The sequence below is a fragment of the Haliotis rubra genome, unplaced genomic scaffold (genome assembly GCF_003918875.1).
Source record: "Haliotis rubra isolate DU_JTF1 unplaced genomic scaffold, ASM391887v1 Scf607, whole genome shotgun sequence".
Taxonomy (NCBI): Eukaryota; Metazoa; Mollusca; class Gastropoda; order Lepetellida; family Haliotidae; genus Haliotis; species Haliotis rubra.
Genome location: NW_025767310.1, coordinates 564,239 through 590,431, shown reverse-complemented (window position 1 = coordinate 590,431; position 26,193 = coordinate 564,239). Strand labels below are relative to the sequence as shown.

General features: G+C 39.6%; 1 protein-coding gene across 2 annotated transcripts; it reads right to left on the bottom strand.

The window, feature by feature from the left end:
• Positions 1-1,847: 1,847 nt before the first annotated feature.
• LOC124255727 (nicotinamidase-like) lies at positions 1,848-23,362 on the bottom strand. Of its 2 annotated transcripts, XM_046689632.1 has the most exons (7): positions 23,119-23,359; positions 16,133-16,442; positions 15,820-16,022; positions 15,270-15,423; positions 8,820-8,906; positions 4,290-4,351; positions 1,848-1,995 (listed from the first exon to the last, which is right to left on the bottom strand). In XM_046689632.1, exons 1-7 carry the CDS (start codon positions 23,173-23,175, stop codon positions 1,984-1,986), a joined length of 885 nt encoding a protein of 294 aa, XP_046545588.1. In that variant the 5' UTR covers positions 23,176-23,359; the 3' UTR covers positions 1,848-1,983. The 2 variants fall into 2 exon arrangements, with proteins under 2 accessions (XP_046545588.1, XP_046545587.1); XM_046689631.1 differs by lacking the exon at positions 4,290-4,351 and having other exon boundaries at positions 23,119-23,362.
• Positions 23,363-26,193: the final 2,831 nt, after the last annotated feature.

Genomic DNA, 26,193 nt, shown 5'->3' with positions numbered 1-26,193 from the left:
GTTCAAATAGTATATTTTCGTGACACACAGACAGGTGTGTAACACCTACTTTCGTCACCATTGCATCCGTACCAATAAGCATAGCTTCTGTTTTATCTTGATTCAACTTTAATTTGTTTGTTGACATCCAGGATGCAATCTGTTGGTGCATGATTCTAATTTAGCCAGTGGTTGTCTATCATCAAGATTCAAACAGTCTGACATCTGAGTATCGTCAGCATACATGTGGTGATCGACAGAATTATTATCAATCACATGGCCCAGTTGGGTGGTGTACAAAGTAAACAGAACCGGTCCAAGAACCGAACCTTGTGGTACACCATAATCCATGTTGTGACATCTGGATTTTGACTGTCCGACCACAACTGATTGGCACCTGTTCGATAAATATGATTTGATCCACGACAATGTGGAGCCTTCAAGACCAAAAACCTTCTGAAGACGATAGATGAGCCTGGGGTGATCCACAGTGTCGAAGGCCGCCGATAAATCCAAAAGAACTAGAACTGACGGGCGGCCGCGGTCTACAGTTGAAGGCCGTTCATAGCAAGGCAGTCTCGGTGCTGTGATGTGCCCTATAGGATGACTGGAATTTGTAGGACAGTTTATTGTGATCAAGATGATCCTTTAAGCGTTTATTAACAGCTTTTTCAAGGAGTTTAGCCAGAAAAGGTAAATTTGATACGGGTCTGTAGTTGTTCAACTGATTATTATCGAGGGTGGGTTTCTTCAATGTAGGCTTAATAACAGCATTCTTGAGTGGAGGGGGGACGACTCCTGTCTCCAGACTTGTGTTGATTAACTTCATGATGACAGGAAGAAGTACATCAACATGTTCCGACAACAACTTTGTGGGAAGTGGGTCTAAGTCACATGTTGTTGGTTTAGACTGACTGATCAGCACCATAACATCTGCTGGAGTAAGCGGAGGAAAGGCTGTGAGAACATCACCAGCGAATTCATCACTCGTGAATCCAATATCAGAAGATAAGGCATCTAGGCCAGATCTTATCTTTTCTATTTTGGCTTGGAAATAATCACTGAAGCTTGATGCTAGCTCCAAATTATCATCTGTCCGAGGTAAGACAGTATTTGGAGCTTTACCCAAAAGGGAATTCAGGTGACAGAACAAGGTGTTTGGATTACCAAGACTCTGCAAAATTTTGTCATTTTAGTAGTTTTAAGCAGTCTGTTAAGAGTATTTCTGGAATGGTTATAGATTTGTCAGACAACGTTTTCATGACAATATTCATAGTTTATTTGTCCTTTTTGAAACAGTTCGTAACGACCTGATTTTAGTACATTTAAAAGAAATCAAACTGAATGATAAAATACAGATTTTTATCTCAAAGCAAGTTTTTACCCTTGAATGTGATATGTGACTGAAAATATTAAAATGCACACCATTTTCATTATGATTGTTAACATAAAGTTTATTTTATGACATTTCTCGCCGCAAATAGCTGCAACATTGCTGATGCTGTGTTAAGCAATTATTTATATTTACTCTCTCACTCAGACATGAAGGAAAGGCATCAAGGCATATTTCAGGGTGGGTCTAATGATATGGGTTGGGTTCGCTATGACTGCCAGAATGTCACTGTATATTGTCCATGTAAGGGCCATTGTACATAACTACCTAGACAACATACTGGCGCAGACAGTTGTGCCGTGTGCGAGCTATACTGGTTCTCCTTTTCTCTTTAAAAACGATAACGCTTGTCCTCACCGTGCACATATTGAAATTGGCTCCCAACAATAACTTCAGGGCGTAATGTCCAGTCATGAGTAACGCGGGTGTAGTTTACACTTGTGTATACACGTTTGGAAATAGCTGGAGGACATACTGAACGGGATTGCTGTTTTATGATTGAATTACATGAATGATACATAGCGGGAGCAGTAGATATTCAATGTGAGGTTGTGTACGTACAGCTGGGGCGCCACTCACACTCAGTAGGCCAGCCAGAGAGGACGACTGTATCACATGGACGCCTGAAAGAGATCAAGTAGTGGCTTAAGTTCAACTATTCTTGTGAAATTACAGGCTACAATAAATTATGACCGGTTTGTCAATATCATTTCAGTTAGATATTTTACTACTTCCCAGTTCCAGTCCGTTCGCCATAAAAGACACCAAAGGAGTGATAAATTACTCAAAGTACCTAACATGTTACCAGATAATTACCGTGCACAAATTTATCTAATCACATATAAAATAGGGGATCGTCATAGAGAACTTCTTTAAGAAATCATCATTTAATTCTGGATCCTTCCAATGATTTGGAAAATTACAAAAATATTCACAACCCCAAGGCCAGATATACAGTTTTAGACAAAATTGAATCCTTAGATCTTATTGAACTTAATCCTGATTTAAGAATAATACTAGTATACATTATTGGAAAAAAAAATCCCAGACAGCATTCAAGATTGGACTGTTTTTAATTTCGCAGGACATGTTTAATCTTTCACTTGATTCTGACATCATACCTGGCTATAAAACAGACCATTCAGCTATTAGTTTCACTTTCTCAAACGCTAGTAATAAAAAAAAGAGGGAGGGGTTACTGGAACGTCAATACTTCTTTACTCTTGAATCCCGAATATGCTGATTTAGTCAGATCAATATAAAAGGAGACGACCAAAGAATACTCAGTTATTGACTCTTACACTAGCTCCAAATTATCATCTGTCTGAGGTAAGACAGTATTTGGTGCTTTACCCAAAAGGGAATTCAGGTGACAGAACAAGGTGTTTGGATTACCAAGACTCTGCTTAAAACTACTAAAATGACAAAATTTTGCAGTCTGTTAAGAGTATTTCTGGAATGGTTATAGATTTGTCTTTCGATCTCTAACCGAGATTTACGCCATTTCCTTTCATGGGTGCGTTTCTGTGTCTTGGCTATCTTGATAGCATCATTGTACCAGGGTGAGTTCGTCCTTGGACGCACATGCTTTAATGCATCTGGTGCAATGGTGGATCTCTTCGAGGGAATGCTAATATATCCAATGTGCTCAGTGTGCGATTTGCGGACTTTGTAAAAGGTTTCTGTCAACGCAGAATATTATGACAGGTGTGCACTGAGCGCATAATGTCAAGGACAGACGCCTGGGATCAGAAACAATGCTTAAAGATATGAAGCCCAAGCACCCGATCACATTGCTATACACTTGATCCAGGCCACTGTCATGTAAATGTCCAGGAATTAGAAATTGTCTGTACACAACGAATTGCATGTACGGCTACCACGTATTGTACTGCCGTTAACTCGACGCATTCTTACCAGATGCCATTGGTGTTCATTATATTTGCCGGTGATCTGTAATGATTTCAGACGAATCCAGGCCCAGTCCTGACTTACAAGATAGGCATGACGTGTCTGGTAGCGTCTCAACGAACATGAAGTGATCTTTATTGCCATGATGACGTTGTATTACAACTTTGCCGCATTGGACACAGTATTTACACACATTCATTTTATTGAGGTGAGGTGAAGACCCTCCTTTTTGCATCCCTTGCAAAAGTCCACTTACTATCAAGCACATACTGCTTAAATGTGCTGATTTAGAGCTATTCAGACAACGTTTTCATGACAATATTCATAGTTTATTTGTCCTTTTTGAAACAGTTCGTAACGACCTGATTTTAGTACATTTAAAAGAAATCAAACTGAATGATAAAATACAGATTTTTATCTCAAAGCAAGTTTTTACCCTTGAATGTGATATGTGACTGAAAATATTAAAATGCACACCATTTTCATTATGATTGTTAACATAAAGTTTATTTTATGACATTTCTCGCCGCAAATAGCTGCAACATTGCTGATGCTGTGTTAAGCAATTATTTATATTTACTCTCTCACTCAGACATGAAGGAAAGGCATCAAGGCATATTTCAGGGTGGGTCTAATGATATGGGTTGGGTTCGCTATGACTGCCAGAATGTCACTGTATATTGTCCATGTAAGGGCCATTGTACATAACTACCTAGACAACATACTGGCGCAGACAGTTGTGCCGTGTGCGAGCTATACTGGTTCTCCTTTTCTCTTTAAAAACGATAACGCTTGTCCTCACCGTGCACATATTGAAATTGGCTCCCAACAATAACTTCAGGGCGTAATGTCCAGTCATGAGTAACGCGGGAGTAGTTTACACTTGTGTATACACGTTTGGAAATAGCTGGAGGACATACTGAACGGGATTGCTGTTTTATGATTGAATTACATGAATGATACATAGCGGGAGCAGTAGATATTCAATGTGTGGTTGTGTACGTACAGCTGGGGCCCCACTCACACTCAGTAGGCCAGCCAGAGAGGATGACTGTATCACATGGACGCCTGAAAGAGATCAAGTAGTGGCTTATGTTCAACTATTCTTGTGAAATTACAGGCTACAATAAATTATGACCGGTTTGTCATTATCATTTCAGTTAGATATTTTACTACTTCCCAGTTCCAGTCCGTTCGCCATAAAAGACACCAAAGGAGTGATAAATTACTCAAAGTACCTAACATGTTACCAGATAATTACCGTGCACAAATTTATCTAATCACATATAAAATAGGGGATCGTCATAGAGAACTTCTTTAAGAAATCATCATTTAATTCTGGATCCTTCCAATGATTTGGAAAATTACAAAAATATTCACAACCCCAAGGCCAGAGATACAGTTTTAGACAAAATTGAATCCTTAGATCTTATTGAACTTAATCCTGATTTAAGAATAATACTAGTATACATTATGGGGAAAAAAATCCCAGACAGCATTCAAGATTGGACTGTTTTTAATTTCGCAGGACATGTTTAATCTTTCACTTGATTCTGACATCATACCTGGCTATGAAACAGACCATTCAGCTATTAGTTTCACTTTCTCAAACGCTAGTAATAAAAAAAGAGGGAGGGGTTACTGGAACGTCAATACTTCTTTACTCTTGAATCCCGAATATGCTGATTTAGTCAGATCAATCTAAAAGGAGACGACCAAAGAATACTCAAAGAATACTCATTATTTGCATCCATTTCACATGTAGAATGATTCTATAGGGTATGAAGAGAAACTAGAATACATGATATCATACACAAGTACGAGAAATATGCCACGATTAACAGATGAAGGTATCGAAAGAGCCATTGGGATGGTGCAGATGGGGTCGACATACAATGCTGTTGCCAACGCCCTCGGATGCCACCGTATCACGGTTATAAGACATATTCAGGGCTTCAGTCAGACTGGGATCACCATAGACAGACCAAGAAGTGGACGTCCACGCATCAGAACGCCAGCTGAAGATAAGTACTTCCGTCATTAAGGAAGGGAAGTAACGTTTCATTTGGCGTTTAGTGTATGTTGAGAATGTGAATGACTCAGATATCAAACTTCAGATAGATGACAGCTTATTCTTAGAAACATTTCTGATGAATGTTCGAGGTAAATCAATATCTTTTTCATCTTATCTTAAAAGGAAAACAAAGGACAAATCTAATGAGTTAGAAACTAAAATAAGAGACTGTGAAGATACTATTAGAAAATATTTTCAAAACGTAGATGAAGCCTTACTATCTGAACTCTCTAAATTAAAATCAGAACTACAACAAATTAAGGAAGAAGAGATTCGAGGAATTCAACTCAGAAACATAATTCTATGATATTAAGAAGGGGAAAAACCAACAAAATATTTCTGTCACTTAGAAAATAGGAATTTTGTCAGCAAATCAATTAATAAAATTATTACAGATAAGAATGAAGAAATTACTGACAGGGATGCGATCTTAAATGAAGTTAAAGAGTTTATAAAAAATCTGTATTCTTCTGCTGAGAACTATGGGAATAATGCCTGTTTATAAAATGTGATAACTCCAACCTTGAGTCACCAACAGAGAGACAAATTGGAAAAAGAATTAGACATAAATGAAATACCATTGGCAATAAAAAGTATGAAAAATAACAAAAGCCCCGGTATAGATGGATTTCCAATTGATTTCTTTACATTCTTCTGGAAAGAACTAAAAGTCTGGATTTTCAGATTTATCAAAGATGTATCAAAAAGAATTAAGATGTCTCTTACCATGAAGTGAGGATTTATCACTTGTATACCTAAAGCTAATAAAAATAGGACCTTATTGAAGAACAGGAGACCAGTTACTTTATTAAATGCTCTGTATAAATTAATAAGTGCACGTATCTCAAGTCGGTTTAAAACTGTTTTTTTAACCTGGCAGAACATTAAGTGAAAACACAAGGCTATTATATGACATTATGTTTGCAACTTAGAAAAGAGACATGTCAGGTTTATTAATTTTGATTGATTTCGAAAATGCATTTGACACAGTTTCCAAGGATTTTATCAATTCTGTCCTACGCATGATTGATATTAAGACCTTTGTTAACGCCATGAAATTATCTACACTTAAACTATACTTAAGAAAACAAATCCTGGTAACCCATGCAATTTTCCGTTTAAGGATATGCTAAAATATGAAGCAAAGTTTCAGAATATAGTTGCAGTTGATAATCCTTTTTGGAAAGATGTTTAAAAGGGATGGAATTTATATTGTATCAAAAATACTATAGATGCAGAAAAACATTAATGAAATCTTATCCCAACCTTTATGGCTGAATAAAAATTTCAAAATCTCAAATCACATCTTTAGTCACTGGGCTAAAAGTGGAATCTTGACAATCAAATATCTTTGTGATGAACATGGGTTTATATCTTTTGATCATTAGAAGCTTCAATTTGATATAAGAGGTGCTCACTTAGATCTTGGATATGTTATACATATTTTACCTGAAACTTGGAAAAAGACTTTAAAGGAATATAGATACATAAACATTAATGACCTCCTATAAATTCTCTCCAAAAGGATTTCATATCCCTAAAAATAAGTTCAAGATTATTCTATGATAAATTATTATCTGAAAATATTAAACCTCACATGTGCCAAAAATGGGAAACATTATTTGATTGTATTCATTTTGATTGGCATTTGATTTTGGATATTTGAGAAACAATTTTAGAGATGTGAAACTGTTACATTTTCAATATAGACTTCTGCACGGAATTGTTTATACCAAAAAAGAACTTTTTATAATGAATCTGGTTGACAATACACTATGTTCTTTTTGTAATGATTCAGTTGAGACCTTATGCCATGTATATTGGGAATGTGATGAAACCAAAACTTTCTGGAAGAAACTTGAACAGTGGATTACGAAACGTATCCAAACACTTACTTTGACAAAAACTTTGATCTGGTTTGGCTTTTTAGGTAAGAATCCAATACTGAATCACATAATCTTATCTGCTAAGAGGTATATTTACACTTGCTCTTTGAAAAAACAATTCCAAAAGTTGATAATTACTTAAGGATATTGAAAGACATATTTACTACTGAAGCATTCATCTCCAGAAGAAATAATAATGTTGAAAGCATTTTAGCCAAATGGTTTCCTCTCATCCCTGAATTTGACCCTGAATGACTATTTAACCAAAACATATCACTGATATCGATATTTAATGTACTTAATGTACTATATCTCTATTGAGCCCACTCGCCGCTATGTGCACATATTCCTCTATATGCTTGTACTCATCATACTTTTGTACTCATCACATTTGGAACAATAAAAAACAAATCCAAAAAAATCACCATTTAAATGTCCGTATCCTACATCACATACAAAGAACAGACACCTTTGACCTGCACGTGGAGCATGCGGCAAAGTGGAATGGATTAATACATTTATTTACAAAGCTTGCAATAATTTCAAAGTAGGAGTTTAGATTATTTTATACAGTAAATATACTTGAAACTTGCATCTTCAAAATACAATTATTGAAGAAATAGGGAGGACGATACTGAACAGAAAGGGGCGTATAAACATCACTGAAAAATCCAAAATTAAATACCTTGCCAACCAGTGTTATTCACATTGAATTACAAAACTTTTATGCAAAAACAATTTGCTTCGCTATGAATTCTTCAAAAGGAGTTAGTGAGTTAAAAGTTATAGTCACATTGGCAATATTTCAGCCATATCGTGACTCTCTTCGAAAGGAGTTTGGCAAGGTGCACCATAATACATATATCCAAGCAAACTCTTTGGATGTTCCTACATAAATTTCGTTATAAATACCAAAATGCTACAAGCAGAACTGATGTTGTTTAGCTTATTGTTAACCTTTATCGGCGAACAATCCGACGAAAATGTGATGAATGGCACTTTTACCGAATGGTTACAGCTTTGCCTCTAAAATCTCTATTGAAAATGGAGAATGTCCCTTATCAGAGTGTGCAAATTTCAATGACAAGGTTTCAACCTCATACAAGCTGAAAGGGAACCTTGGGACACGGTTACAAAATCAGAACTTTGCATTTGCTGATAAAGCCACTAAGTCCCAACTCTGTGATATCTTTAAAGCAAACATTTTTTTTACAATCCGTCATAACACCAAATTTCATACGGGATTAGGTATAGCATATTCATCAACTTGTGCAGCGGAATTGTTAAATAATATGTTCAGCAATTTGAGTAAATTCTGATGTGTCTTTTTTGGCAAACGGAATGAACAGCATTTCAGTTGATGTGAGGAGGAAGTCTGTGACATTTATACTTAGATGCAATCTTGCCAATCAGGTGTACCTGATATTATACCATAATGATTTCATACAACCCTGAAGATAAGACATGTTTCTTTCCGTCAAGTGAATGACTAAGATAGAGGAGAACACAAACGGCTCTGATTACAAACGGCAAGGAATACATGCTAATTAATTTTGTGATCTAGTTGGCGGTTTACCTTTGGTTTTAAGGTCGGCAACAGCTTCTTGTGTTGAAATCACTGCTATGCCCCTGGTAGCATCAGCGACTGTATACGTCTTGTAGCCTTCAAATCACAATAGCTATTGTGAGAACAAAATGAAACTAGAAACACTTTTGCAAAACGGTCATTTCCCTAATGGCGCCGGACACAAGTACTACGGACAAAACCGTAGTGATGGAATAATGACGATCACCATATTGTCGGGCGCGTACATCAATATCTGGTGTGTCAACTAAATTCGGCCAAACATCTACGGTCTTTTAAGGCATACTGTCGGGTGTAGCCTCCCTTTGTATTGCCCATTATTCCTCCAGAAGAGCTACCCAAGTGTGGGCCAAGTCATCATGTATGCAATCACTTTGGTCACTAGAGGTTATGTGCAATGTAAACCAATATTAAAAACCAAACTGTGATCAACACTAGTCTGTGTTTTACACTTCGGTAAATGGTCTCACGTGCAACTGCAGGGCATTGCGTTACCCTACTTGTACCACCACCACCAGTGCCACCAGCAGGGGATGACGTCTTACTTATTCAAAACACAATTCAAATTCACAATTCACAATATATTGAAAACAAATCAATTTAAGAAATAAAAGATCACTGACATTATCCAACATATATACTGAAGGAAAGAAATAAGGGATCACACGAAAGGACAAGTGTTCCTTTATTTTTTTTTCCACGGTTTCTTCACAAGCTTTGAATCGCATAGCTTGTGAAGAACCTGGAAAAAGGTAAGGGAACACTTTTGCTTTCATGTGATCCTTTATTTGTTTCCCTCAGTATACCTTTCAATGATGATAAATGGCAATACACATCCTTTGTGACTCATCTACCCAGTCAAGCAAAACATACTTGGCGGCGATTCTCTCGTCACAAAGGACACCAAATGTAGGATCGTCACTTTTTAATACAATATTCATATATGCATGTGCAAAACGCGTGTAACCATATCGACATCACCAAAGAAAAAGTCCATTGTTCATTGCAACCATGAAAGGTACGAACTAAGGTTTGTCAAGTTTGTTGATACCTCCTTCGGTGTTCCGCTTGTATTAACACTTCCATTTCCACTTTCCGTAAAGGTTTAAAATCGGAATGAGATATTAGAAGTGGAGAGACGGACCTGCTTTAGCTGCATCATCTGCCTTTGTGTTACCGACTCTGTCGACATGGCTTGGTGTTTCAGAGTGCAAATGTCGGTCACGAGATCGACCTGTCCTAAAACCGAAGTGTGTACTAGAAATAGCTTATTGCTGAAAAACCGAATTCTTTTACAGCGGTCGGAAGTTATAGTTATTGGTATGCAAGCATGGAAAGAAGGAATGATAATTAATGACGAATATATTATTTTTTAAACATTTGACAATGTAAGATCAAATATAGGTGTCCTCCTTGGTTATTAAATATACTGGTTATATTTTTCCTGAGAAATGCTCTCAGTATGTATTATTCTATTTCAATAACATGGCTGTCTTTGCAGTAAATGTATATCTAGAATCTTTGAGGAAATTGGGCAGTGTTCAATTTTTCTTTGCCTGAATCATTTTGAAAGTTTTCTGAAAGAAAAAGGAAGTTTCTAAAGATCATGTAGGATCTGCATTTAATTATAACATAAGTAAAGGGATTATACAGTTCCTCTAGTACCCTTTAGGAATCTTAAAATCTTTAATGGTCACCGGCAGTGTCTTCCATGCGTCAATTATTTATGGCTTGTTAAAAAGCATACTTCCTCGAATACCTCTTAAAAATACACGGTAATAAATTTCGATGAACATTAATATTTCCCTTTCATACATGTAGCTTGGGTTTAGGAATTAGGAAAATAGTTTGCTGTATAACGTTTATCATTATCACCAGATTAAACTCAAGTGTCAGTTTTATCTCAGTTTAGATAGTGTCACCAATCAAAGTTACCGGATAACAGCTCTAATTTTACAGCAAAGGCTAATGCCATATTAACAGCCTTAAACTATATTAATAACACCATAAATACAAACAATTAATAAGCTTTTTTCTGATTCTTTCGGGCTATTACTTTTTTCCCTGTAAACATCCACTTTTAAAAGAAATATTTGAATTATATAATGATCTTGCTACTGGCCAATACGACATCGTCCTCTGTTGGTTACCCAGCCATGTTGGTATTTCTGGCAACACAATGGCCGATTTTGCTGCTAAGGCAGCACGCAACAAATCTGTGACACCACTTCTGATCCCACACTCCGATTACAAAGCCGTCATCAGATCGTATATCCGTGATCTGATGCAGAAGAAGTGGGACACCCAAGTATAAATAAATTAGATGAAATAAAACCCTATATTGGTTACACCTACTTGGGCTGTCAGTCCGCATTTGAGGAGGTCATTATACGCCGTTGTCGTATTGGCCATTAAAGATATACACACGAATACTTACTGAAAGGTGAGGATCCTCCGTTTTGCATTCCTTGTGATGAAAGAATCACGGTCAAGCATGTCCGGCTTGACTGCTGATTTTTCCATCACATAGGGTAAATATTTTACTGTAAAACCGGTTAAGGGTCTTTTTAATAATGCTAACGATCAACAGAAATTGGCTTGATTCATAAATTTTAATTGATCTGTTTTGTAGATAGTTGATGATGATGATAGGATATTTATATAGCACACATATCCACGCAACTAGTATACGCTCAAGGCGCTTGAGTGTTCCCTTGATCAACGGATGTCGTTTTTTCTGCGATCTTTTAACCAACTGAACTCCCTGAGTATTCAACTCATGCAGCCTGTTAGGCGCAGCGAGTTGTCACACAGCCTCATCCTCACAAGGTACCCATTTACAGCTGGGGGAACTGGGATACATAGTCACAGTATTTGGTCCAATGATACTGCACTTTACTGTACCCGCAACTAGGTGTGTGCGCCTGTTCGTGTGTCCTCCATCTGGTCACCTACCGTCGGATGAGTGAGTTCTTTTAAGTGCACAAGGTTGTGTGTACTGCACACTAGATACGTGTAGTTTTACAATCGGTATAGTTTAAATTAGCAACTGAGATTGTTTGTGTCTGTATCCTCAAAGAGGGTTGAAGTCCTGTAAAATTATTACCCTTCTGAGAGGGTACGTAAGTTCCGAAAACATTCAGTAAATTTGCCCGATTTTTAAAACGTAGCATTTTGTAATTTTACATTATGGCTAAATCTGACTACAATCGCCAACGGTTGTAGGGATGATGTAAATCCAGCTTCGGTCCAGCAGCTAGCAAAGGTACTGTTAGTCGAACTTAGTCCTCATAGTCCCTAGTATGGTGATCTCCCTTCACTTGTTGGCGATCTATAGCTCGTATTTTATATTGTATTGTCCCAAATAGTCACATGATTTTAAAGTTAAATGCTAGTTTTAATACCTCAAATTGTTATATTCTAGTTGTTTTACTGTCCTTTGATGACAGATTTTATGCTCTTATATTATCTATTGTTAATGTATTACCTGTTTTAGTCACGATATGGCTGAAATATTGCCGATGTGACTATAAATTGTAACTCACTCACTAATCAAAGCAGCCAAGGTAAACATTGCCCTTAAATAATGAATAGAAAATCTGCACGTTTCAGTGTTAAAATAGGCAGCTCTAAGTGGGTTGTATACAACATATGTTAGTGATAAAGCTTTCATACCTTGATATTATAAAACTTTCCAAAAATGGAAATAAATAGAAACACAGTGTTAATAGAAACGTTAGGTATTTGTAAATACGCGTTGTTTTGAAAGCCATGACTATTTTAAACACTTAAATATATATACTCCCGCTTTGTACACATCAACATGAATGTTTAGCTAAGTAAAGTTTGGGAATCTAAGCTGATCTTCAGTGATAAAAGATACAAAATACATGTGAGCCTCATTTATTACCAACGGCAATTTATACAACACCATTCTATTTTCAATGTGCTTTGTTATGTCGATATATATTCTCACTGCTGTTGCCATAATTGATTTAAGTATAAGAACCCAGATGACCAGATGGTGGCCACATGAATACGTGCAAACACCTAGTTGTGAGTTCAGCAACGTGCAGTAAACTTGGACGAGTACTTTGACTATGTGTCCCAGTCCACCCCGCTGTGAATGGGTACCTCGTAGGAATGGGAAAGCCGCAACAACTCGGTGCGCCTTGTGGCAGAAAGCGTTGTATATATGATGCCCAGGGAGTTGTGATTCATAATAAGATGTGCCGTTGAGATTGACATCCAATGATCAAGGGAAAAACTACAAGCGCCTTGCGCATGCACTAGTGTATGGAGATGTGCGCTATATAAATCCAATAATGATAATAATATCCAATAATAACACACATATGTCCCTGAGATCATTTATTTCGTTTCAGTCTAAACGTAACTTTAGGTTACTTACTTCAAAATATAATGATTCCTGCTACATTTTGTAAACATATACAAAATGTGTCAAAAGTAACCAAATACTGAGCTCACCGCCACACGAATATATACTAGGCACATAAAGAAACTGTGCATACAAAAATTTAAAATCTAATTTATCAAACCTGTGTAGACACATAAGGATTTAAACTCAGAGATTAGTGACATGTATCCAACATGGATGCACGTGCCACGTTCCGTGACGTCAGAGGGTTCGTCCTTGAGACGTGCAATACGTTGTTGCACGTGCATTCCGGGAAAGAGAAACAGAGCAAATGAATGACACACAATATTGTCACTTTGGAAAGCTCAACCCCTGCCCTTGCGATCGTTCAAAAAATTAAACGGCTATGGAAACGCATAGCATGCCAAGGCTCACGTCTGCACAACGTCATGAGGCCATTGGGATGGTCCTCGGGGGAATGTCTCAACGACAAGTGGCTGCATATTTCCACTGCCACCGGAACACCATTTCTGCACTGGTGAGACGCTACCAGAACACAAATGACGTCATCGATCGGCCACGTTCTGGACGTCCACGTGTAACAACGCCAAGACAGGACAGATGGATAAGGGTGACCCATCTTCGCCACAGGTTTCAGACTGCAGTGATGACTGCCCGAACCATCCCAGGACTTCGCCGCATCCACCCCAACACAGTTCGACAACGTTTACGTCATCCCGGAATCAGACCACGACATCCCGCCATACGGCCTATCCTGACACAACGTCATCGACAAGCTCGCCGAATGTGGTGCCGAAATCATGTCCGCAGACCCTTGTTTTGGTGGAGAAATGTTGTTTTTACAGATGAGTCCAGGTTTAACATTTCCCATAGTGATGGACGTCAACGTGCCTATAGACGCGTGAGAGAACGTTATGCACAGGCCTGTGTCTTGGTGAGGAATCGCTTTGGTGGAGGTTCCGTGATGATTTGGGGTGGAAGATTTGGTGATTGTTCAGGGCAACTTAACTGGTGTGGGCTACAGGGATCAGATTCTTCGACCTGTGACAATTCCTTTTCTGCAACGTCATGGCCCTGGGTTAACATTCCATCAGGACAATGCCCGCCCTCATACGGCAAGGGTTGCTTTGGATTTCTTGCAACACCACAATGCTGACTTACAGCCTTGGTCTGCAAATTCACCGGATCTCTCCCCGATAGAGCATGTTTGGGACGAGATGGTTCGACGTCTACGCCGTCTTCCTCATCCGCCAGATAACGTCCTTCACCTTGCAACAGAACTTGAGAGAGTCTGCCGTGACATCCCACAAGCCTTCCTTGCACGTTTGATAGGCTCTATGCGTCGTCGATCCACTGCTGTTCTCAATGCCGATAGTGGACATACCCGTTATTGAGCTTGTGACATGGTCGTTTGACCCCTGTCCCGCTTGTGGACTCGTGACGTCATTGTGATTGACTTTTCAAGTGAAATTCTCCCGACTTGTTATGGTCTCATGATCCCTCCATTAAAGTTTATATGTACCTTTGACATTGTTATCGTACTTATCAACTGGGATAATATTTTGACAATGCACAGTTTCTTTATGTGGCTAGTATATAACCAGGAAACTAACAAGGGAAAGTTACTCACGAACAATTTCAGTTGTACAGGCCTGATGTGATATTGACAGTTTGACACGCCTACCTAGGCTGTGGGCGTCCAGTGATGTGAAGTGATGATATATTGACATTTTGACACGCCTACCTAGGCTGTTGGCGTCAAGTGATGTGTAGTGATGATATTTGACATTTTGACACGCCTACCTAGGCTGTTGGCGTCAAGTGATGTGTAGTGATGATATTTGACATTTTGAAACGCCTGCCTAGGCGGTGGGCGTCCAGTGATGTGTAGTGATGATATATTGACATTTTGACACGCCTACCTAGGCTGTGGGCGTCCAGTGATGTGTAGTGATGATATATTGACATTTTGACACGCCTACCTAGGCTGTTGGCGTCCAGTGATGTGTAGTGATGATATATTGACATTTTGACACGCCTACCTAGGCTGTGGGCGTCCAGTGACGTGTAGTACACACAGTAGTCCAGAGCGAGTCCCACGACGTACACCACGCTGATATTGTTACGCTGGAGCAGTCGATGTAGTCTCGTGTGTCGCAGACCACCATTGGAGTTAAATGCAGAGTAGGAGTCCACCTGCAGGAAGAGAACATTATATACATGTACTGTATGCAAGCTATCTGTATCTGTGGCCGCTAGGCAAACGGCACGTATATAGTTATATTGATTCCTGCTTCTACTGGGGCAATGTCTCTAACCTGATCTTCTTCATCAGGATTCAGTGGTCTTTTAACAATACTGATCGAGCATACTTTCCTGGATTAAGGTTCATGTTCAATAAAAGTATAACTGTTGAAGTCGGTCGTTATAGCATTGTATTGTCTCTCGGACACTGAGAGGTAACCGCAACTATCAAGGTGATACTGAGAGGGCTGTCTTGGTAGATCTAGCATGTTAAATGGTGCTCATGATGTAGTAAAAGGGTCTTATGAGGGTACCGATGACTGTTTATAATGGTAATGATGGGTATACCTCGCAGTCATTTCCCTTCAATATGATCTCATCATTTGGTTTCCTGGTAAGCCTGGAGTCGATCGCAGATGACGTCGGTCCGGACGTTACATTCATGATGCAGTGGTCGGGCCAGAGGCTCTGTGAGATGTTGTAGCGAACCTGGCTGCAGGCGTGTGCATAGGGAAAGGATGGTGGGACACTGGAGCTGGTACACAGATGCCCTGCAACAGCGAGGCCATAGCCGTGTAATCTACTAGGATTGACATATTGTTATGTACACAAATGTCAGTCATTTGATTATTCTAAGGACGTTCGTAATATTGGAAACTACCTTTGGAGTCGTACTGCAGTGTGACTTCGTCAAAAGGCCTGTGGCCGGGGTGTTGGGACGCAAATGAAACATGGTCTGAACAATGCCAATCCTGAGATAAGACAACCATTGAAAAGGCGTCCTCATATGCACTACGTATCCTGTTGATAACTGGAATGACTTCTTTCCCTTCAGGGACCGGCAGGGTCCCGCTTTCCAGGAAACAGTCTTGAACGTCAATAATGATGAGGGCGGCCTTGTCGTCCTGTCCCAGTGCCTGACAGAGGACGCTCAACATCACAAGCCGCCATGTCATCATGCTGAATCCATGCTGAAACAGTTCACGGGAAGATTGTTAGAATGACCCGTACAATAAGACAAAACAATTTCCAAACGATGTATTCCAATTATGATTGCCATGAATGCATAATGAAACGGGGTTCGGATCCACCAAGCATTAAGTCCAACTGTACATGTTATTTCATGAGCAAAGAAAGTTACTTTTGCTGCCATTTTCAACCGTTCCACGATAGGTTCTGAATCTTTTCTAGAATGCAGTTATTTACGATCATTGTTGACATGTAGGTTCCCGCACATAAATAGCACAACCCGCATCATATTTAAATATATTAGTTGTTGTTTTATGTAATTATACCTGTTGAGTTAACGTATTTGAATTGATTGAATTGGTTAGTCATTACAGTTGAAATACTCTGCAACAATTTGATAATTGTAATCTGTATGGGTAGAGTGATGGAAAAATACTTGCGACCGAATTAACTCATTAATGTCTGAAAATGGCGAAAATACAGTTCAGCTTATGGATATGATATCGCTCATATGTTACGTTCATTTGAAAAGATAACCTATGATTAAAACAATTGCTGGTTTCTTCGTGATTGAGGGAATGTACACACATACAACTTTAATCCATAAGATTGTTCCGTGAGGAGAAACATACAATCAGAACACATAGCTGTGAGCCAAACATTAATTCAACAGCATGACTCAGGAACGTACCCATTAAAATCAGATTATCTACTCATCTCTCAATGGGAAATTTCATAAAGTGAAATGACTACTCCAGGTTTTCGGTGCAATCAACACATTATAAGTTGTACAACGTATTTATCTTACCGCCATGTTAAATGTACAAAGTATCATTTTATTTTATTTTGAAGATCGCTACTGATTATATGACATGTAAACGAAATGGCGTCTGTTTCTCGACTTGAATTTTAAAATCAGTGAAACATATTCTGACAAGCCCAAAACTGCTATATATAAATAGTTATGTTTAAATTGAGTGTGCAAACGATTCAATGTATAAAATAATTTAAGTAATGTAGTGAAAGTCGGTATATAAATGTGTACATAGTGAACTCAAGAACGGCTGATCGAATGATTTTCGAACTCCGTGCACTGCAAGCGTAATATTATGACGTCATACGATTGTTAGCGATACAGCTTCTCGGTGGAGAGTTTGGCGGTTAACGTGGCAGCGGGTAATATTTTTTCCAGTTGTCACCCTCCTGGGAGGCTGTTTTGGCAATATGTTGCAGTCTATCATTCCAACTTTAAATAAAATAGAAGTCCATTTCAGCAGTGGGTGCCTAGCTCTAACACTAAACATTAGTATCTTTGCCGATAAAGAGCTATTATTGTAAGATGTAATAAAGCTGAAATCGTATTTCGTGAAATCCTTTCCCAACCTTCAGTTTGTTTGGGCTGTGAAAGTAGTCCAGGATTCTCATGACGTGGCCTCTGATGGAGGCTTATGTATTTGCCCAAAGAAGAGTAGTTTCAGACTCTTCAGGTTTTAATGAGTGAGTGAGTTTACTTTAACGCAGCTTTTAGCAATATTCCTGCAATATCACGGCCGGGGAGTCCAGAAATGGACGTCACACATTGTGGGGGGATCGAACCCGGGTCTTCGGCGTGACGAGCGAACGCTTTAATCACTAGGCTACCCCACTGCCCAAGGCTTTAATGAAATTGAAAAAATCAGGGAGACGAATTAATGCAAATAACACCGGGAACCAGTCTACGACTTAGTTGCATCACTTAACTGGGTACTTCCACAGTGGCTGGGAACGAGACATCACTGAACTAGGTACTTCCACAGTGGCTGAGAACGAGACATCACTGAACTGGGTACTTCCACAGTGGCCGGGAACGAGATACCACTTAACTGGGTACTTCCACAGTGGCTGGGAACGAAACATCACTGAACTGGGTCCTTCCACAGTGACTGGGAACGAGACATCACTTAACTGGGTACTTCCACAGTGACTGAGAACGAGACATCACTGAACTGGGTCCTTCCACAGTGACTGGGAACGAGACATCACTTAACTGGGTACTTCCACAGTGGCTGGGAACGAGACATCACTGAACTGGGTGCTTCCACAGTGGCTGGGAACAAGACACCACTTAACTGGGTACTTCCACAGTGGCTGGGAACAAGACACCACTTAACTGGGTACTTCCACAGTGGCTGGGAACGAGACATCACTGAACTGGGTACTTCCACAGTGGCTGGGAACAAGACATCACTGAACTGGGTGCTTCCACAGTGGCTGGGAACAAGACACCACTTAACTGGGTACTTCCACAGTGACTGGGAACGAGACACCTCTTAACTGGGTACTTCCACAGTGGCTGGGAACGAGACACCTCTTAACTGGGTACTTCCACAGTGGCTGGGAACGAGACATCACTGAACTGGGTCCTTCCACAGTGGCTGGGAACGAGACATCACTGAACTGGGTGCTTCCACAGTGGCTGGGAACAAGACACCACTTAACTGGGTACTTCCACAGTGGCTGGGAACAAAACACCACTTAACTGGGTACTTCCACAGTGGCTGGGAACGAGACACCTCTTAACTGGGTACTTCCACAGTGGCTGGGAACGAGACATCACTGAACTGGGTCCTTCCACAGTGACTGGGAACGAGACATCACTTAACTGGGTACTTCCACAGTGGCTGGGAACGAGACATCACTGAACTGGGTGCTTCCACAGTGGCTGGGAACAAGACACCACTTAACTGGGTACTTCCACAGTGGCTGGGAACAAGACACCACTTAACTGGGTACTTCCACAGTGGCTGGGAACGAGACATCACTGAACTGGGTGCTTCCACAGTGGCTGGGAACAAGACACCACTTAACTGGGTAGTTCCACAGTGGCTGGGAACAAGACACCACTTAACTGGGTACTTCCACAGTGACTGGGAACGAGACACCTCTTAACTGGGTACTTCCACAGTGGCTGGGAACGAGACATCACTGAACTGGGTGCTTCCACAGTGGCTGGGAACGAGACATCACTGAACTGACCTTTATGTTCTGTATGTACAAAACCGTGACGTCTCAATTCATTTCTGGCATCAGTGGAGGGGAGAGTGTGGATTTAGTGATGCAATAAAATATATTTGATTAACAAATGATTATATGCATAATTGTAAGAACAACGGTATGAGTACAAATGTGGAGACAAGCAACAATGTCAGCGGGAACAGCAGTGCATCGCCGACGCAGATGGAGTGGTATGAAAGACGGATCTGGCGGATTTGGTTCACGACATAGACGTCACATAGATGCTTTAAATTCTGGTATATGATGTTAGATGTGCGTGAAAACGTCTTCCGAAAATAGTTCAGGATGTGCTTTTACATTTCAATATCAAACGAAAGTACACCATATGAATCTTACAGATGGTTTAAAGTCTTCTTGAACCTGAATTAACATACTATTGCGTACTAACATCTGGAAAGTTACGTGACTTAGTTGTCAGATATAGATTGGGTTAGTCAGAATTATAGATTAAAAAAGAAGAAAAATAGGGTTTGATAAATGAGTGAGTTAAGATTTTAAGTCACATCGGCAATATTTCAGGTTATCGTGACTAAAACATGGTATAGATTTATAATGATTAAACATTAAATTATAAACACCTGTCAACGAAGGGCAGTAAAACAACTAGCTTATCACAGATATATATTTAAAACTAGCAATTAAATCGAAAACAGTTTAACTATAGAGGACGATACAATATAAAAACGGGCTATAGATCGCCAACAACTGAAGGTAGATCACCATACTATGGACCATAGGGACTTACAGTACCTTTGTAACCTGCATGGACCCTAGCTGGATTTACACCATCCCTTCAGCTGCTGGCGATTGTAAGAAATGTCAGCCAAACTTAAAATAACAAGAATACTACGTTTAAAATTCCTGGTAAGTTTAAACTGACTTAGAAATTTATGGGACTTACGTACCCTCTCAGGAGGACAATAGTTTTACAATACTTCAACCCCCCTTGAGGGTACAGCCACTAACAATCTAATTTATTAATTTAAACTTCCAATTATAAAATATTTATCTATTTACAAATCATTTAACAAATCTAATTCTTTTAAAGATGCAATAATTAAATGAGAACTTATAATATTAAAAGGATCCTTCATAGTTCGTGATTTGAAATAGATATCCCTTGTGATGGAATATTCAACACAGTCAAGCAGGACATACTTGACCGTGATTCTTTCATCACAAGGGATACAAAACGGAGGATCTTCACCTTTCAATAGGTATTCATGAGAATATCTTGTGTGGCCAATACGACATCGTCGTATGATGACCTCTTCAAATCTGGACTGACAACCCAAGTAGGTGTAGGTGTTATTTATACCAACTTGGGTGTCCCACTTCTTCGGCATCAAATCACGGATATAGGATCTAATAGCAGCTTTGCAATCAGAGTATGGAATAAGAAGTGGTGTCACAGATTTGTTGAATGCTGCCTTGGCAGCAAGATCGGCCATTGTGTTTCCAGAAATGCCAAGGTTGATAAATGAAAGGACTTGTATGTTATGTAAAAGTATAGAGAATGACATCCACTGTATCTTTACATGTCCTGCTCTTAATAAACTGAACATTCTGTATGTACCAAAACCGTTAACCACCAGACATTGCATTCTCATATTTGATGACCCCAAGAACTGATACCGATATTGTACAGCTCCATTCGTATGGCAACAGACTCGCATCTGTCCCAAACGCCCTACAAAGCAACGTCGGTATGTTTGCACTGAGTTGAAATTCGAGATTAAATAAATCATGTTGACCTCAAGATAACCGTGTATTCACACCGCGTACACAAAACCCAAACCTCGTGTATTTCTGGCTCTGCTACAACGTCCTGCACCGCGTTTACTAATGTACAGCTTGCTGATTTCGCATAAACAATAAAAGTAGACATAAGGATTAAAAAGACATATAAATGCTTGCATTATTTTCGAAAGTGAAACAGAAGTGTTGTTTCTCTTTGACTTACGCATTTCTCTGACACAATATAATATGTATTATCTTTCAAACACGCATTTCCTTTCATCTTGATACATACTTCATGTGATCTGGGTACATACTACATGTGATCTGGGTACATACTGCACGTGATTTGGGTACATACTGCACCTGATCTGGGTACATACTAAAGTGATCTGGGTACATACTACATGTGATCTGGGTACATACTACACGTGATCTGGGTATATACTACATGTGATATGTACATACTACACATGATCTGGGCACATACTACATGTGATCTGGATACATACTACATGTGATATGTACATACTACACATGTTCTGGGTACATACTACAGGTGATCTGGGTACATACTACACATGATCTGATTACATACTACACATGATCTGTGTACATACTACATGTGATCTGGGTACAAACTACATGTAATATGTAAGTACTACACATGATCTGGGTACATACTACATGTGATCTGGGTAAATACTACATGTGATCTGGGTACATACTACATGTGATCTGGGTACATACTACATGTGATCTGGGTACATACTACATGTGATATGTACATACTACACATGATCTGGGTACATACTACATGTGATCTGGGTACATACTACATGTGATATGTGAGTATGTACCACTATGATCATACTACACATGATCTGGGTCCATACTACATGTGATATGTACATACTACACATGATCTGGGTACATACTACATATGATCTGGGTAAATACTACATGTGATCTGGGTACATACTACATGTGACATGTACATACTACACATGATCTCGGTACATACTACACATGATCTGGGCACATACTACATGTGATCTGGGAACATACTACATGTGATCTGGGTACATACTACACGTGATCTGGGTACATACTACACGTGATCTGGGTATATACTACACGTGATATGTACATACTACACATGATCTGGGCACATACTACATGTGATCTGGGAACATACTACATGTGATCTGGGTACATACTACACGTGATCTGGGTACATACTACACGTGATCTGGGTATATACTACACGTGATATGTACATACTACACATGATCTGGGCACATACTACATGTGATCTGGGTACATACTACATGTGATATGTACATACTACACATGATCTGCGTACATACTACACATGATCTGGGCACATATTAACAGTGATCTGGGTGCATACTACATGTGATCTGGGTACATACTACACATGATCATGGTACATACTAATGTGATCTGGGTACACATTACATGTGATCTGGTCACATACTACACATGATCTGGGTACATACCACATGTGACTGGTTTTATACCACATGCGGAATCTACAGATACTACATATGTGACCTGACATAATACATATTAGCTTCGTACACAGTAGATGTGACCTGGGTACATACTCTTATAGACCAACTTGTACGTATATGATATATACAGATAATTCGGCGTGTATATTTATACTTTACTGACAACGGTGTCTATGTGATCACATATACATCCATACCAACAGTGTTCATTTCAACAAAACCAGAACTCCTTTTTCCTACAATATCTTTTTTCGATCTCGTGAATCAAACCCCACATGCTGTACGAGACTATAACCGGAATATAGTATAGAGTTGATGCTACAGACAATTACAAAATGGAAATTCTTACCAGGAGCTTGGAACAAGACCATGCAATGATTGTGTCCTGTTTGCCGCACGACGCCATTGCATTGAGACCGATACAGATCTTTCGCTCGACTGGTGTGTGTTTTGATACGTGCGGAAACGCGGACTTCAGGATAAATAGTACAAGGTTACAGAAACCAGACACCAGCCAGGAAGATCATTCACCTCACCCGCTCTGAGAACGCTAGTACCACACTCGTGATACGGGTGCTGAACGGGTTGCAACAAGTTTAGTACCGATGAGCTGGCATAAGCTGACTCTTCAATGCAGGTACTGATATTTATTAAGTCACCATATACATCCCGCCTGTTATCCAAATTTGTGAAAGATGATCTTTGTTATCATTTTGATTTCTTTAGAACTCTGAATACCGATATTATCCTGTCTGGAGAATGTAATGAAGCAAATTGTATTCTATAAACTAAGCGTCATTAATAAAGGGTCAAATGTTATATAGCACATGTACCGAAAAGTTTCTCAGAAATAATAGGTACCGTAAAATACAAGTCGTTAGTCCAGAAACGGAATTGAAATAAAGCCATCTTCTCGCAGTGACCTTTATAACAAGTTTACAACCCTTGACTGTCAATCTCAGCCATTACGAAGTCCGGTACCCGTAGTAAGGGGTACTAGGACCAGGTGTTTCACTTGCCTCTCTTCACCTACACGGTAGGTATAGCAATGGTCATGGTCATATCAATCTGCTGGCTATGCTTCGCCCTGTGTATGGTCATTATTTTTTGCTCATATTTGACCTTTCAGAATATATACTAGGCGTCATTAGTAAAGGGTCAAATGCTATATAGCTAATGTAAAGAAACGTTTATCAGAAATAATATAACTAAGAGTGTCATCATAATGTTTAATGTGTTGACAAACGTGACACATCGAGACATACATACAAAAAGTTCAAACAGCACTAGCAAGCATCAGTTGTACATAGACCAATCCCTCAAAATGAAAATGGCAAACATGCAGCACTCAGTCATTCAATATCTTGTGTACCCTCTTCGTCCTAGACACAGGTACAGGTGCACCTTGCTCTCATGCTCCTTATCAAATTCATAAAGAAAGCTTGCGGAATCCTGGGAGATTTACTGGTGCTGGGTGAGGTGTGTACACACGTCGACCGAGTTCATCCCATGCATGCTTAGTTGGGTTGAGGTCAGGCGAGCAAGCTGTCCAATCCATCCGCTCTACACCCTGCTGCATAAGGAATTCCGTGACAATCCTGGCCCTATATATGAGGCCTAGCGTTGTCGTCTTGCAGAAGAGAGGGTCAACCATAAGCCATGCATAGCTTGCAGGAGTGGTGCTGCTATAGGAGCCAGAATCTCGTCCCGATAACGCTGTCTGGTAAGATTACCGTCGACCACGTGCAGTAGAGTACGTCCAGTAGGTGGTGGACGAACTGCAGGTCGCCTACAGCGGGGTACGGCGGCCCTTAAACGTCGACGAACGGTGCTCCTGGATATCCTTACATTGTTAACATTGAAGTGTTCTGTCTGAAGATCGGCTGCGTTAAGCTATCTGTTACGTAACGCAGTGTTAACCATGCTCCGACTCTGGGGCGACCTGGGGCCACCTGGTCAACGTGCATATTCCACAGACCCACTGGCTTGAAATCTCACAGTCTACCAATAGCACTCTGACTAACATTAAAGCGGACAGATTCCAAAAGGCCTACAGTCTGACACCTTTCAGCAAGTGTAAAAAAACGTCTCATTTTAAGCTGCGAATTCAAACAGGTACCTGAACATTGAAGGACAGTGAAAAAGCATCAATGCATGTATATTGTCCTCCATTTTCCATGGATAGAGCGACGTGCAAATCATTGACGTTAAGTAGCAGGTGGATTTCCATATTTACAATTTGAATAAAAGAATGTGCCATTTGTAACAGAATGCATATCGGACGTTAAAGAATGTAATAATGACATATCAACGGCCTGATGTGTCTTTTCCATACTGTTAAGAAAGTTTGTAAAACATTCAGTTGTATATACTTCAAGCAAAAACGAAGATTTTACAACTTTTAAGAAATATTGTTACCAATAGCTTGACCCTTCATTAATGACGCCGAGTACATATGTAATGATGGACCAAGTTGCCCCAGTGGATCATAAGAGTCGACCAATCACACTCACCAACTTGAATTCAAAACAAATTGTTAATGTAAAGGTTGCTTTTTTCGAGAGGGAACGGTGGCAATGAGATCAACATCTCACAGTTGAAGCATAAATGAAAAGATGAATGATTGGAATGAACGGCCCTAAAGGGACTCCTTCACAGACACAAATGGAACCATATATACTACTGCATGTCAGATGTCGTTGTTATAGGTCCAGGATCTGACAATCATTGTCTGGAAGGTTTGAGAAAGCACTAAATTGGTCGCAGATGAGACTGTGCCGACGTCTATAGGCCGAGACATTGTTGTCATTGGCATGAGGGAAGTGATAGTTTGAGTGCCAATGTAACAAAGTATTGATTGATCATCCAGCGATCCTGAGTAATGAACATCTTGACCCATCGTTTGTCAAAGAGGGATTCAATAAACTGGTGACATTGTCTTTGAGTCGCTTCTGACTTTTTGTTGTTGCTGACCCATCCGAGTTGGTGAAGTAGATGGTACATGAAACTAAAATGTTAATTAGAGTGTCCGTATCCTTGTTGGCCTGAATGTAGGCCTCGAACGTGTGTCAGTTTGTTGACGGGATTTTTGTGTTGAATAAATATTCATGGACTGAAGCAGTGTTGCTGATGAATATGGACGTATAAATACATGTCCCGTAGATTTAGAGTCATCATTGAAGTTGCGTGGATGACGATGTAAGGCAATTGATGCCATCCGAAAGTGTGCAGGTGTCTCTAAGTATAGTTTGTTGAAGGCTGTCAAGTTGAAAATGATTCAGAGTGGAAAGATGTCTTCTTTTGGCACCGGAAAGATTGGAGGAAAGAACACTGTTTTCATCGTTTATGTGCCGAGACACTCTATGACGATCTTTATGAAGAATGTATCATTAGCGTCTGTGACTGGAAGCTGCTTGTCTGGATA

Excerpts from the sequence above, each read along its gene's own strand:
- LOC124255727 (XM_046689631.1), bottom strand. The coding sequence starts at position 23,175 with ATGGCGTCGTGCGGCAAACAGGACACAATCATTGCATGGTCTTGTTCC. Across the intron at positions 15,424-15,819 it reads TGAAGGGAAATGACTGCGAG|GTGGACTCCTACTCTGCATT; the intron begins GTATACCCATCA and ends CTCTTCCTGCAG. Across the intron at positions 1,996-8,819 it reads TGCCGACCTTAAAACCAAAG|GCGTCCATGTGATACAGTCG; the intron begins GTAAACCGCCAA and ends GATCTCTTTCAG.